This window comes from Curcuma longa, chromosome 13 (assembly GCF_044706935.1).
Source record: "Curcuma longa cultivar G26 ecotype Majalengka, Jawa Barat chromosome 13, ITB_CL_G26_1.1, whole genome shotgun sequence".
Classification (NCBI taxonomy): Eukaryota; Viridiplantae; Streptophyta; class Magnoliopsida; order Zingiberales; family Zingiberaceae; genus Curcuma; species Curcuma longa.
Genome location: NC_133873.1, coordinates 4413726 through 4429846, shown reverse-complemented (window position 1 = coordinate 4429846; position 16121 = coordinate 4413726). Strand labels below are relative to the sequence as shown.

At 34.3% G+C, this 16121-nt stretch overlaps 1 protein-coding gene across 1 annotated transcript; it reads right to left on the bottom strand.

The window, feature by feature from the left end:
• Nucleotides 1–1097: 1097 nt before the first annotated feature.
• On the bottom strand, nucleotides 1098–12623 carry LOC141844040 (vacuolar-sorting receptor 1-like). Its single transcript, XM_074732028.1, has 12 exons — nucleotides 12308–12623; nucleotides 8618–9310; nucleotides 8211–8299; nucleotides 8000–8069; nucleotides 7850–7933; nucleotides 7692–7768; nucleotides 7550–7631; nucleotides 5913–5995; nucleotides 5329–5395; nucleotides 5034–5162; nucleotides 4837–4946; nucleotides 1098–1813 (listed from the first exon to the last, which is right to left on the bottom strand). Exons 1-12 carry the CDS (start codon nucleotides 12621–12623, stop codon nucleotides 1703–1705), a joined length of 1911 nt encoding a protein of 636 aa, XP_074588129.1. The 3' UTR covers nucleotides 1098–1702.
• Nucleotides 12624–16121: the final 3498 nt, after the last annotated feature.

Sequence of the window (16121 nt, the reverse complement as noted above, 5' to 3'; positions counted from 1 at the left end):
AAAAAAATTTTATTTTTCTTTGATGTATTATGATATGACAAATGTGTTCATGAAGTTTTATAAATTTTAGACACTTGTAAATGTTTTTATGAAATTTAAACAATTCAACCGATACATACTTCCAAAACTCACTCAACTAGGTCAATAATAGTTGTCGACTAGGTGACCCAAAGAACCTTAATGATACATTACGGGGAGGTAAAGTTGAATTTGTTTTTTTTTGACTAGGTACCCAATCTTAATTATAATTAGTGTCACGATGAGTCAAAGTTGACGGTTGATAATTAAATGTGATTTTGCAAAAGGCACATGTTCTAATTCTTTAACGGTATCTTAATCAATTCAAATTGGTATCATAAGGACTCAAGGCTGAGCATTGGACTCCTCAGGGAAATGCAATTGACTTTTCTAAGTGAGAGACACATAATGATGCTTATGGTGATTTTATTTTTTATGTATATCAAAAGGAAAGATGTATTGATTTTAAATTAAAACCATTATCTCTTCTTTAGCAAAAAATAAAATAAAATAAAATAAAATTCACCACTCTAACAGTCTCATACGGTCAGACCCACGGAAAAAAAATCATCTCAATCATGATTAATGTATGTCAAAAAGAAGTTGCAAGTGGTTTAAGCTAGAAACCATCTTCTTGATCTTAATTAACACTTAATATTTTCTTAGTTGATAATGCAGGGGAAGTGATTAGAAGTATTATTCAAACATCATATTGTTATTGAAATTATATTGCTTTTATGTGACCTAACAAAATTAATTGTCAAACAGAAAATTTGATAAAATCATACCCTTTAATATATGATTTTGATAATTAAATTAAAAAAAAAAATATTATACACTGTCATATGCATGTCAAGTATACACCGTATAGGATAATTTAACATATATTACAAATGCAATAATAGAAGTCCAAATAAATCGAGATGCACATACATGCGTATACACATGTATAAACACATGCACGCCATGTATACACCTAAACTTTGCAAATAAGCTGGAAACAAAAAGAAATAACAGTTGATATTATGAAACAAAATCCACATCTAAACTTACGTTAATAAATTTCTAGGAAAGAGGTATGCAAGAAACCAAAAAGCTCAAACTTTAAAATAGTTCACATCTCTAATTCTTACGTTTACTGTCACCCCCTTCTCGCAGTTCTACTAATGTTTTGATTTCCTCTGCAAGTTCCAACAAATTGGATAATAAACTACTGTTGCGTCTATGACATTACCATGCAACAAATTAAATAATAAACTGGAAAGGTTCGTGGAAATGGCCGAGACCATGAATACCATACAGAGTGTTGGCCTCACACAAGGTAGTTGTTGACTGTCTTAATGAATATGGTTTTGCTTCAACCATTGACGCTCAATTCACACAAATTCTCATACTCAGCCCTAGCTAGGTTTCAGGAGCAGATTTATCCAAACTGTAGGGGTAACTGTGACTGAATCCACCTAAGAAACTAATACATGTATAATTACACAACCAGTGCTATTTACAGATCTTCATGGCCCTCCTGTGCTAGCAACATATTGTCGGCTCGGACTTCATCTCACTCTTTAGAGCACCCCTTATTTCACCACCGTGAAATTTATCCTTTTTCATATCGGGGCTAAGTTGAATAGGGGAAAACTTGAATATGAGTGGTATTAAATGTTAAAGGAAAGGGAAAAAAACTTCAGGCATGATTTTCATGTGAATCTTCATGAGAATGACTTGGAACCTCCCCTTGGCTGTCCAAAGGCATGTACTGTGCCATGATAGCCCTGATCTCGGAGTCCATGTACGACTGAAACAAGACAAAAAAGTGAAGTCAAAGGAAAACATCAACTAGGAATTAGTTAAACACGGAAGACATTTTAGAATAATTAGTATAAAGACAGAAACGCACTCCCTAGATCTTTAATTGCAAATATGAAAAATAAGGAAACTGAATTGAAAAGGGGAAAAAACACTTCAACTGAAATTCCTAAAACATAGCCATCAGAAACCATGAGCTAGTTATTGTTTCCAAAACTATTATAATCATAATGCTGAGGCATGCAAGGATCCAACTCGCAGTCAAGTAGGGAGGCGGTTTCACCTGAAAATAATAACTAAAGCAATTTCAAAGCTAAATGCTACAAGGGAAAATTAAAATTACAGTAAAAACCATTGTTTTAAAAAGTGGTCTAGGCAGCCACATAGAGATTTGCATCAAGAGACTGCATTGCATATAACATGCGGATGGCTTTATTATGTGGGACTAGGCAGCCTATCTGGTCACATATATGCAGTCGTCATACAGTGGGCATTTAAAAAAACTGAATCCAAACTAGTTTGGGTTGAACCAAAACAAAAAAAAAAAAATCTTAAGTATTACTTGCTGTAGTCCGTTATCAAATAATATCTTTTATGATGTCTTTCTTCTCAAACTATTAGTTCTTGTGGCACTTATGGTTGTGAAATAGCTTTATAAGGTTATGTATTTGGAATGGTAATACAATTACTTGTTTTGCATGTTGTGCCGGATTTCCTCTCAATTAATGAGATTGATTCATCATGTTGGGTCTAGTCAATCAACTCATTGATAAGTAAATGACTCAATCTGGTGCGGCAATGGTATGGTGATGCGGATTATGCCCTTTTTAATTCCCGACACACCCCTTCGACTATCGAGACACCAATTTGGGTGGTAGATACACCAAGAGGATAAGGGATTAATTTATAGGGTTAAAGGTTTCTTCCAAGGGGTAAAAAGACACAAACTTAAAGGGTGTGTCCTTTTCTAAAATTTTCCTTTAATTGAATAATTTAATTAAAGGCAGCACAAGTTGTCCTCGATTGCAGAATTGCACATTGCTTTGATTAGTTGGTTTTGGTGTACCATATTTTGTGCTTTACTTTTATTGGCCGGAAAAGGTGTTCTACGTTTTAGTAAAAGGATTCTGCACAAAAGCTCATGCCCTTGTCCAACTAAATCAGACGAACTCTTCGTAACTCGAATAACCTCAAACATTAATTTCTCATTCACTCGAGAAATTGATTTACAACGATTTACTCACAAAATAGTCGTCCATGTCTCTATTTGATTTATTAGTTACAAAAACCAAGATCTATTTAGATGGACTATAAAATTCCTATATGAGACTACATAAAAATTACACATTTGTGAAAATTTAGTGCTAGGTCGAATTCAGCAATAAGATTGTATATACAAGTAACAGGAATTTGTAAGTCAGTAACTGCACTTTAAAGATGATTTGGTGGTGCACCAAGAGCTAAACATTAGGGAAAAATGAATACTTAACCCTCCTGTAAATGCCACTGACCGAGATAGGTATAGCAGAATAAGTTAATAACATTGAAGTGAAGAGTTGAGATGTTCATCATAAATAGCTGTAATCATGGCTTCTTGTATTGCTGCTGCTTGTCGTTGCACTTATACCAGAGAAAACTACATACTCAGAAACACAGGATCAATAATGTTATGAACTGTCAGCCTCTAATTAATAACCCACGGTGCCTACTTGAATTTCGCTGTTCATTTGGTTATATTTGGTCTACTTCTCTAAGGGGGTTATATTTGATTATATTCCGACTTGAAAATAAATGTTAGTTTAGAGTGTCATCTTCCAAGCCATTTCCATCAGCGTGGGAAGCTCAAACTTTCAAGTAAAATTGACCAAGACAGAAAGCAAATCTTATCTTTTCAACCAAGTGATCCAAACTTTACAACCATAGGAACAAGACCGTTTTAACCAATAAATCAATTTTATAAATATTAGATTTACACTGATTTTGCCAACAAGTTAGAGTAATGTACTACAGAGATTTTGAGTGGTAATTACTTACAATGTGAAGCATTGATGAAAAGGTTGATAAAATTGGAATGTGCACTCCAAGCTATGGTTACATTCTCAAATACCAATGATGAATTAGAATGATAAATACTAAGGGTATGGCTTGTTCCACTCCTAGATTCTAGATATAGTTTAAGCTCATTTATTAAAAATAAACTATTCTCAAGAAAAGTTAGTCTGACAGAAAAGACAAGAAAATGAGTAGTTCAAAGTTCATAATAGAGGTTCAACGGAGAACCAATTCCAATCTTTTCTATTTGACCGTAAGAAACTTGAAACTATTTAACAAACTATAAATCATCTATCTTGTGTCAAATTTCCTTAACCAGGTACCAACCTAAAGCCTAGACAAGATAAGACTACAAACTAGGGGTGGCATCTATGGCCCAAAATCAATAAACCAAACTGGATCAAACTGATCCAAACTGAAAATTTTGGTCTACTGGTTTATTGGTTTGGTTTCAATTTGGATACTATGCAAAGTTATCAAATTATAGTTTGGTTTCAGTTAGAACTTGCACAAACCATTAAAATTTTTAAATATGTATCATATATAAAAACAAATTAGTATGGTAATTAACAAAATTTCTTATTATTATATGCTTGCTATGTTCCCTAATCAACATAACCTTAAATTCTAATAATTTTTATGACAAATCTCAATAAAATTGTTGTTTGGAAACTAGTTTTTGACTATTTTTGATTGATTTATATTTATTTTTTAATTAACAGCAAATTGAACCAAACAAAAAATTTTAGTTTGGTTTGGAACCAAACCAAAATGGTTTCAGTTTGCAAAATTCCGAAGTGAAATATATTGGTTTAGTTTCGTTTTCCTAAACCAATAAACTGAACCATGATCAACCCTACTACAAATCGTTTATAGTAGCATAGGATTCCAAAAAAAAATGCTGGCGAGTAAAAACATCCCATGAAAGGATAATACAATTAGATGGATCTTGTTACTTACCCTTAATCTGTACTTGTATATAGCATATGCTCCAACAGCAACAACAGCCAATGCTATCAGAAGTGCCCAAACAGCAGCCCATGTACCCTTCGCTTCACTGGCTCTCTTACCTGTACAATACATCAAGGAGTACATATAATGCAAATAAGTTTGAGATGACTCTCTTCTCCTATAGGCAAATTAACTTTAAGCCTCACTTATGCAAGTATCATGCTCTCTTATGTATAAAAGGTCTCCACTGCAGGTGCATTCAAAACTTCCCCAGGTATCCTTGCAGCTGCACTCAGGGCATTGACAAGCTGTACGCCTCTTGCATTCGTCGATGTCTAATCAAGGGAGAAAAATGACAAGGATTAGAGAAATGAAGAGTTGCTACTTATCAAATAAGAAAGGAACTATCTATTGCTCTGTCATACCAATATACTATTCAGAACATTCAAAATTATTTTCATACTACCTGACTTGCAAGATAGAAGAAATAATTGATCTTACCTTCACATGCTTTCACACCATCGCCATCAAATCCAGGTGGGCATTGACATTTAATATCAACAGATTCCTGCATGGATAGTTTCAAATAGATCAAAATCACGAGAAGGTACAAAATTACAATCAGCAAATAGCCATAGTTTAGTAGCCTAACAGTGGTATTAATCTAGGAGACTTCTGTCCATTAGCAAGTGACAAAATGAGGACCCTCCAGGCCATATAAGGATCAAAAAGATTTCTATTCTTAAAGGTGGATTTCTAATTTTCTAGATGCCAAGAATTGAATCAAACTATCATAAAAAAAAAAAAAGTAAACCCATAGGTCCAAGACAACGTGCAAACAAATTGCCCTCGGCATATGGCACCATTGAAATAACACAAACTTTCACCCCCATAGGAGCTCTGGATAAGCCAAGCATTATTCTCACATTGCCAAGCAGTAGTCTTCTAAGGCATAAAGAAATCCTTGCCCTTCAGGACAACTAATGGGAAGAACAAAATCATGAAGGTTTCACTTTAAAAGCAGACTATACCTCGACAAGTCAATTTGTTTATGTCATAATGAAAGGTCATAGAACTGCACCAACCTGACATGCAGAAAATGTCTTGCCATCACGAGTTCCATGCCAACAGCCACCGTTGTTTATTCTGCACCTTCCAGGCCCAATTGCTGAAAAGAAAGTAAAGCAGTAGATGTGCATTAGGTTCAATATGTTGCCTGGATTTTTAAACAATGGGAATAATTGTAACAAGCAATGAACTTGTATCAGACTGACAAGCAATGAGGATATGCAGTGGGAGAATTAATAGAAAATTGCTTTCCCTGCTAAGGCACTAAGACTTTTGCAAAAAATTATAAAATCTCGTATAGTGTAAGATATCAAAAAAATTTTAGAATGTGAGTATGTGTGCGCACATACACACCAAAAGAATTCCTAGGTCATTGTATCAGTATAGGCATATGGTCCAAACTGAAATTGAATGAAAAACAGTTTGGTTGATTTGAAACCACACCAAAATTTTCAATTTGGTTTGGTTTGAAACCATTAATTCAAAAGAACCAAAACTAATTAAAAACTAGTTTCCAAACAACAATTCTATAGAAATTAATAATAAAAAATATTAGAATGAATGGTTTGTGTTGATTAGAAAAGCTAAAAACAAATAATAAAAAGAAACCACATAATTAATATAATAATTTGTTTATATATACATATTTATATAAAAAATCCTAATAGTTCAGATAGGTTTTAACGCTTTGTACATGTTCAAACAGAAACCAAACAAAAATTGAAAACATTAGCTAGTATCCAAATTAAAACTAAATCAATAAACTAATAAACTGAATTTTTCAGTTTGGCTCTGTTTACTTCGACTTGGCTTATTGGTTTCAAGTTATAGATGTCCCCCCTAACTTTTTTCTGTCCACCCCTCTCCCATTGTTGGATCACCTTGGTTCGACACTAATTAAGGCAAAGGCTGGTACCAGTAGATATGATCAAACCTAGTTGGTATGAGGTGAATAAATATCTGTTCGTGCTTATATTGTTCTAGTTTTGACCTGCAGGTGAAGCAAGTACATTTCATGCATAACAGAAACACAAGATTCCATTCATTGGTTGGAGGTCAGCTTCAGGTATAGCAAGTTGGAATTGAACCCCCTGTCATCACAACGCTTTCTCTATTATATTTTCTCTAGAAGAAAAGTTTCATCCAGAGATTTCAAGTCACTGACTCAAAATGAGTTAGCATAATTAAGTTATCAGGATGAAGTAGTTGGATAGTGTGTATGATTTCCATGAATAATCAGAAATGTGAGTACGGCAAATAAAGCCACTGAAATACCTCAAAAGAGTTGGGCTTCAACTGATATACGAGAGGAAGTTTACTATCCTTCTAAATATAGAAGAACATAAAGTTATGAACAGACCAATTAAATAACTTGTTATAATGAGCAAATGGTGTTGTATATGAAAAATCTGTTTCTACAAGATATCAATTTTCTTCACCGGCACAAAGCAGACACACACAGCACAAATAAACACTGATTCAACAAATGACAATAATATCAACAGGAAATAAAGCAAGAAATACACAAAGAAAAACATTTTGACCTAGAAGACCTTTTAGCCTAATTCATTTTCATTAAGTTGGTTAAGGATCTTACTTGAATTGTTTAAAATTCATATAAAGTTTTAATTCTTAAGGGAGAATAAAAGATTACCTTCACAATTGTTGTAGCCATCACCCTTGAATTGCACACCATTGAATACAGGGCACTCACAGACCCTGCCACGGAACGTATCCTGAAAGATACAAGCCATTATAAAAGAAAAAAAGATTAAGATAAGTTGTTAAATTATTACCTTGCAGGCAGTAATATTGGATGCTTTGTCTTCCCAGCATCCACCATTATCATTCAGACATTCATTTGTTTCTATATCTGTGCCGAGAACAATTGCATTAGAGAAAGTTCTTTTTTCATCTACAGTTATAAAATTAGTGCAAATTTACTGAGCCTCACCATCGCTCAAACAAGCAGCTGGCTCAGTAGTTTCTTCAAAACCAGCACAGATTGCCTTCAATACAGCCTTTTTCTCCAATTTTCCTGGAAATTTTGGGTTTCATTACTGTATTGACTCAAAGATTAAAAATTGAATTACCCAAGACTAACCTCGATATTGTCGGTTGTTAACAATAAGTGTAGGTAATATAGTAACATCCCCCCTAGAACCTGTTCCTACCTACAGAAAGGAATACAGTACTTTAAAAAACAAGTATCAAATTAGGTTACCATCAGGCACAGCACTAAAGCATCAATGTCAAATAAAAACATCACCCAAAGAATTCAGAACTAAAAAAATCTGAGTAAAACTAAAGATGACCTGAGAATCCTGCTCCAACTTCAACATGGGATTATCTCGATCAGCATTTGGATCTCCCATACATTGTTCAACTTTCCTAACATCTATCCCTGCTCAGAAAAGAATGTCATGTAGGTCCTTATATATGATGTGCAAACTCACATTCTAGAAAATATATTAATTATGAGCTCCCGTTTTCAAAAGGATACCAGATTGGCATAATAAATTCATACAAGATCTAACTAAAAAAATATAGTATTATTGTAACACTAAGAAGAGAGACCAGATATATTGCATCAGATCACATCAGCTCCAAAGCACATGTTCTAGAATAAGATATCAACAGACATTTAAAACATGCAAGCTTTCCAATAATCAAAAATGTAAAACTCCTATTTTATCCAATTTAACTCTGGAAGTGAACCTACCCAGAGACTTCATAACAGTTTCTGCACACTCCTTGTTGTACTTCTTCTCTTTCATTGGGCACCTTATATGAAAATCAGTCACATAATCCCACCAAATCCAGGACCTTTTACTTTCATTTACAACTCTAAATACACAAAGTTGTCTCAAGTTCTCAATGACTACATCCTTTCCATCATAACCAATGCCAAAATCTTGCTCAGGATCAGGTGCACAATACCTCCCATTGTTGATGCACTGTGACTTGCACTGTTTGCTGGCAATAAAAGCCTGAGGACAGTACCAGGTAATGTAATGAGGTGTAAATTGGCTATAACCACCTTTCTCAAGCAACTGAGCTGAACCCTTGAATTCCTTCAAGAATCCCATTAACATGTCACATTTAGCACCACACTCATCATTGCTATTAGTCCATAATTCATATTCCACACGATCATCTGGATGGGGAACAGCCTCTCTCCAATCAAGGTTCACATTGACCATTTCACCATTTCGGACAGCCTTCTTTAACTGTTCGCCAAATTTTTTATCAATAAGAGCAGAGGGGATTGTAATGTTCTGAATATATTTAGCAGCTTCATCATCCTCGCGAGGCAAATCCATGGTAATCAAAGGTTCATCTTTGTCATCAACGACAAGCACAGCAGATGCACCAGCATTTTGCGCATGCCAAACCTTTTTGGCAAAAAGGCAAGCTGTAAAAGGATATTAGGATAAGCATATGATGGTGAATAAATGTAGCATAATTTTTATTTAATCTTGGGAAGACAATACAGTGGTCATTTTTGTTCTAGTATCCAAAGATGAAAGCACTTGTTCTGTTGAAATCAGAACAGTCATAATGACATACATAAGAAAAATTATTGAGAATCTCATAACAACATGCAGAATGCAATACATCTCTACCACAATTCAATTATGCAATAGCTTTGTCAAGAAAGTGTTTTCTTAGACAAGGTAATAATGAGAGAAACAAAAAGATTAACAATCAAAAGATTATAAAAATAAAATGAATCTAGCAGTATTCTATTGTAAAGTATAATAATTTGCTAAAATTAGATTGTAATCCCAAGGATTAGATGTATTCATTGTGTGAAGATATGTTAAATAGAACTGTTTCCATTGACATCAATGGAACCCATGGAACACTACACTAAATGAAAGAAGAAAACTGCAATAAAAATTGAAGAAAAAAAATGAAACAAAAAACCTCCTGTTGATGAGGCCACTGTTATAGTTAGAACAGGACAAAGATAGATGTGTGCTTGTCCCCATCACAAGCTCAAAGCTCAATTTTGGAAAATTTGAAAGGAAACTCCGTCCATGGCAAATAATTCCATCATGGCCAGTCCCAAGTCTGGATAAAAGAAGAGGGTTGCATTAGGTTGTCGGTTAGCGTAGGCAAATGTTATGGATCCATTAAACTATTGTACTAATGTCAAGTTGTTCTTCGAAAGGAACACGTTGCAGGGTACGACTGCAATATCTTAGCAAGGACTACTATCTCTCCATGAGAACCTAATTGTAGTGTTATATATACAAGAGTTCTCATACTCTAGGTTGGATAAGAATAGGAATATCGATTGTCTTAGATTGGAGTATGGAGGTAGTAGATATAATGATTAGAAGAAGAATTAATATTTTATATTTACAAGAGGTAAAATGATAAAGACCTCCGGTTTTAAGTTATAGTATGCAGAAAAAATAAAATGAGAAATGGAATAGGTATTGTCGTAGATAGTTCATTAAGGGACGAAGAAGTAGGAGTAGTTAGGAAGGGAGATAAGATTATATTTCTCAAAATAGTGGTTAAAAAAATTATTAATGTAATTAGCATATATACACCTCAAGTAGAATTAGATGAAGACATCAAATATAGGTTATGGGAAGACTTAGATGTAGTATAAAAAATTCCCACAAACGAAATGATTTTAATAGAAAGAGATCTAAATGGGCATGTAGAGTAAGAAATGGAAAATATAATAGGGTACCAATAAATATCGTTACCAATAAATAATTCAGTTAGGCAATATGAGACCATGACAAATACACATTAATTGAGGAAGAGGGAGACCAAAAAAGACTTAATTAGCAACGATAAATAAGATAAAATTAGTGGATGCTTAGCCAGGTCAATTGAAAGGGAATAATTTGGTGAAGGTGAACCGAGAAGGCCCTTGAGGATTAGCTTGAATGTGGTGCGTATGGACTTTTGAGGATGTGACTCGAACTAGATCGATAGTAGCTGTTTACAGTGATAAAAGTGGGGATGGGTGAAATTAAAGAAATTTTACCTCAATTAGAGAAGGGAGATTGTTTTTCTCTTAACAATTGCCTAAAAACTTCCTTATGTATGATTACTATGGCAATTCAAGAGTGAGACTCTTGGCATAGATATTGTATCTAGCCCCTCCTATAGGCCTCACAATGAGATTTCGTCTATTGGAAGTAGGGACACACGGCCTTCCACATGGAGCGACCTATTAATTTCATCCATAATTTGAATCCCATTTGAACAGCTACAAGCTTTTGCCAATTGAACAGATTTTGGATTTTATTCTCCGTATTTTCTCTATTTGTACTCATCTAACCAAGATCTCAAACTAACTCAGATTGGATTGGGCTGATTCCAATCCAACTTAACCAATCAGAGATCAGGGTCAGTCAATGATTCCAACTATGTTTTCTTATTGGCTAATGACTAGCGCCACCAAAACACATGTTGCTATATTTTGCCCCCAATTGTTATTAACTACCAAGGGCATGTTTCATCATCCCAATGAATGCATAGTAAGTATGCCCACATCAACCATGCATACAGTTTAGCTAAGCACCACCCACCCTCACACACATTTATTGACAAGATGTAACTAATTCAATTATTTTTGCCATATGAAACTTTCAAATTCTTCAAACAGATACAATGCTATTTCTAGCCATCTAATTCTAAGTCCTTGACTATACCAACTATAAATTAATCAATTGATCCACAAGAAGATTTTCATTCCCCCAATTTTCTTGTTCATAGTACATCCATAACATAATTACAAAAATTATCCTTCTGGGATGAAATTGCAAAATTGGAATAATACATCTCAAAGTAAGCAAGATATTGATTTTCAGAATTGAAAATGTTACTATTTTTCCTTTTGAATCTCTTTACATTCTTCAAATAAAAAGACACTAAAATTTATGATAGAGAGAGCTTATATAACAGACAAGTATTAGAATATTTTTAGTAAGGTTTGAAATTTCAAACTATGTCAGATTTTGGGTCTTTGCTGGAATGGAACAGTTTTGATGCCAATATGTACATATCCAAGTAGAATTATGAGATCGATGTTCTTGTGTCCTTTTTTATCTACACATCATTTTCAAAAAGTTAGATAATTAAGAAAAATAATATTTCTATGGTAACCAGAGTCATAAACCTATCCTGGACTGAAATTTTGAAAAAACTCTTCCCATAGTTATTAAAGGGCTATGAGAAAGTGCGTCGGCGAAGTGGACTTATTACAGTTACCCACACTGGTATACAGAATGTCCCAGCGTCAAACACTGCATTCCTCATTAGAGTTCCTTGACCCGAGAAACAGCTACGGATTCGTCTTTATTACAGAGGGAAAAAACACGCGATTTCCAGAAATCTATGAAAAAAAGTGCGGTCGGAAAAGTGGACTGATTCAAGTTACCTCCGCGATCAATTAGAATAAAGTTGGGAAGCGCCCCGGCCTTGGACTTGAAGAGATCGGAGCGCGAGAACTCGTGACAGGCAGCGGCGTTCTCCTTGGGAAACACCACTGCGCCAGCCAAGCTCCCGCCGTACTGCGGAATGCCGAAGTTCCCGATGGCGCTGTCGCGCTTCCCCTTGAGTTCGGGCGGCGACATCACCATCAAGCTGTTCTTCTCCACCACGAATCGCCCCAACACCGGAGGCGCCCAAAGCCCCGCGACCAACCCCCACCCCACCAACAGAAGCCCTAGGGCCGAGCCTCTGCATCGCCCCATCTCTCGCGCTCTCTCCTCTCTCTCCCTCTCCCTCGCCCTCTCCAAGCTCCGAGTGATCTGAAAAGAAATAAATTAAATAAGCTTTCAGAAATCGAAAGCTACAGTAGTCACTTTTTAGTCTTTACTGAAAAGGAATAAATTAGATCAGATAAATAATGGAGAAAAGGCCTATCTCGATAGGGTTGATCAAATTCCATTGAGCCCAAGTTCCAATGGTTGTCTAGTTCTCTTCTGCGGTGGAATCCGTCATTCTAATTACTTTACACGATCTATTCATCTATATGGTTAAAAAAATTAAGAAACTATAATTCATCAAAATGAAAAAAAATATTTTTTTTGATTGTCTAGTTATCAAGTTCATCCATGATTTGATTAGAGAGAATAAAACATGTCTCATCCTACCTTTTTATTTAATTTTAGCAGTATTTATTTGTGTGGTACACTGGTACTTAGATAATTTATCTTCTTCGTCCGTGATACTTAGACAAGTAAAGTTAAGAGAGATTAAAAGGGTTTAAAAGATTAATAAGTAAAAAATATATGATTTTTAAGGAGTATTTACAAGTGAAGGAACACATCAAATATATGGCCTTACATTGAGTTTAGAAGGATCCAAATGATCTTAAACTATATATGTATATATATATGATATGTCATGTATTACGTATTCATACGAAAGGAGGATTTTCAATGTGAGATATTAAGAATCTCTCGTGACTTTGAAATCGGATAGATTGTGACACAAAATTTAAAATTGTTCCTTCCATCAAAGATAAATATTTACCTCCCTAATCAACATCTTTGACCATCAATTTACATATCAATTTCAGAGATGATCAATCTAATCTCATAAAAATTTCTCATAGGTCACAAAGGCATCTCATGTTGCACAAATATGAAAAGGACTTCTCGTCCATAAATTTATATTCCAATTGCTTGTATTACCTAACCGGTCCAACGCCGATAACCCAAGATGACCACCTAGATAAAAAACCAAAAGTCGAACGGACTACTAGATAAACCCACTCCATTATTTAGTTTTTTCCATTCAAATCAATCATAATTACTAGATATTTACATGCTCTAATTAGTATACTTATTTGTTTATATATGTATGATCTGATTTGTATTTTTCAAATTCTTTTTATATTTTTAATTATTATTTTTAATGTTTATCAAAAGGTAAGAAAATGAGATATTTAAGTTAGAATCTTTCACATTATCCCAAATGACTTAGAAATATTTTCTATTTAAATAGTCGGACTTAAAGGGAAATAGTGTTGGTATAATCATAGTTCAAATGGTTGAATTCGTTCAAATGATTTTGATATGTTTGAATTTATGATTGATTGAACACTTGACGGTTAGAAATTCAATAAGAAGTTAACAAGTGGAACGAAGTCCAAGCAGATTACGGTTGATCGAACATTTGACTAAAGTTCAATAAATTATTATTTAATTAACTAAATTATAAATTTTAATTAATAAATTATTGACTCAATTAATTAGTAAAATCAAAAGTTTTGGTTTAGAAAGTTGATTATTGGATGAAAAATTATATATACTTTTTGATTTGTTTGATAGGATTGAATTATTTATTTTTAAAATTAATTGAATTGTAAAAATTAAATACTTAAATTATATAAAAAAACATGAGCATGATCACATGGAATAGGGTTCTATATTCACTGCGATTAAATTGTTAGATAAATCCAATACGAGGATATTGACGAAGTGCTAGACAAAGCAACTGAACACTATCTAAACCCAACAGCAAGTACAAGAGCGCTGTACACTAGGTCCCTTGTCATAAAACATGTTTAAAAAAAAAAAGTAACAGTATGTAGTTCGTAGGAAATTAAATATAAAAAAATAGATAAATATTTTTATATTTAATTGGTGAGATTATTTAAAACGTGCACAAATAATATTTCTGTGATTTTATGTTCCTTAATTGGGTCCTTCAATTCATCCATCTCTAAATTTAATCTCCACATTTCGTTTCATTGATTCGATCGATCCACTTTTTTATTTTATTTCAGTAATCCAACTTAATTGATAAAATATATTTACATAGTTTATTAATTTTTTTAATAATTTAGATATTTAATTTTTATAATATGATTAATTTTAAAGATAGATCGATTCATTTCATAAAAAATTTTTTATAAGTGATCAAAATAATACAAATGGAATTTATTATAATTGAAAATAAAATTTTATTATTTTAAATAAATATAAATTTAGGATAATATAAAAATACCCTAAAAAGTCATCTTGTAAAGCAACTTTATTAAAAATTATTGCGTGGGCTTTTATGGCAATAATGATGGGCAGCTGTGGTCACGAGCAGTCATGAATGCAAGCTGCTTGTCAAACAATTATATCATGCCACGTATCATATACACAGTGTCCTAAATTTTAATAGAAAAAAATTAAATCAGGTCATTAAAATCCACTGTAACGATTTAATTTTAGATTAAAAAATATCATTTAAAAATGTTTAAAAGATTTTAATATTTTCTATTAAAATGATCTTCGTCTTTATATTATTAAAATTTGGTAAATTATTTAAATATTTTTATATTTCTTATATTAAAAATTTGAGAGGAGAGGGACCGTCGTCTGTCTAGTGGCGTACGTGGACGCGCTACTCCACGTCGCCGCTGCGCCGAAGTGGCCGTGAGAAATTCCGCACCTGGAAGCATCCATTTTCTTTTTAATTTTTTTGCGGGGCCCACTCCCGTGGCACTCGCGTCACCCGCCCATCATCACGTGCCCTCCCAGTGGCTGCCAATGTCGGGATCGACCATCGATGCCGTGTCGCTTCGGCATCCGCCAATTATTTTCCTGCAGGCCCCGCCATCTCTGCCCACTAAACTGACTCCCCTCGCTCTGAGCAACCGTCGGCGAGTCAGCTCCGTCGACGCTTAGAGAGTTTTCCTGTTCCGATCGAACGGCAAATCCCGAAGCCAATCGAATGGCGTTTTGGTAATTTTGCTGGCCTTTAGTGTGGTTAACGTTGGTGCGCTTGGAAGGCATCCACGGAAAACCAGCCACAAATCGATTTCACGTCCTGTGCACGCTTCGGATAAGCTTATTCGAAATCTTATTTCTCATCTCTCATTTTATATTTTCATCAGTATTTAAATGTATTTAAATTATTATTATATCATTTTAAAAACAAAAAAAAACTTTGCAACCGAACCAAACTCACGTCGCGCAACTGGTAACGCACGGAACTTGGGCTTGGTAGGTGGCGGCCTAACGGCGTTACATAACACTTATCCGTTGCCTAACGGCGTCACAAGCGTGCCACGCGAACCTACCTTTGGAGTCTACCCGTAGGGGCCCACGGGTCATGGCGAATAGATTTGCTAGTAAGGATTTGAGTGGTGCGGGAAAAAGTGTTGGGGATGCGTCGAATGGGTTTCTCCAAAAGAAGCCACCGCTTTATAAAGCGATCTGGGTCATTGAATCGGGAGCCGACGACGAAAT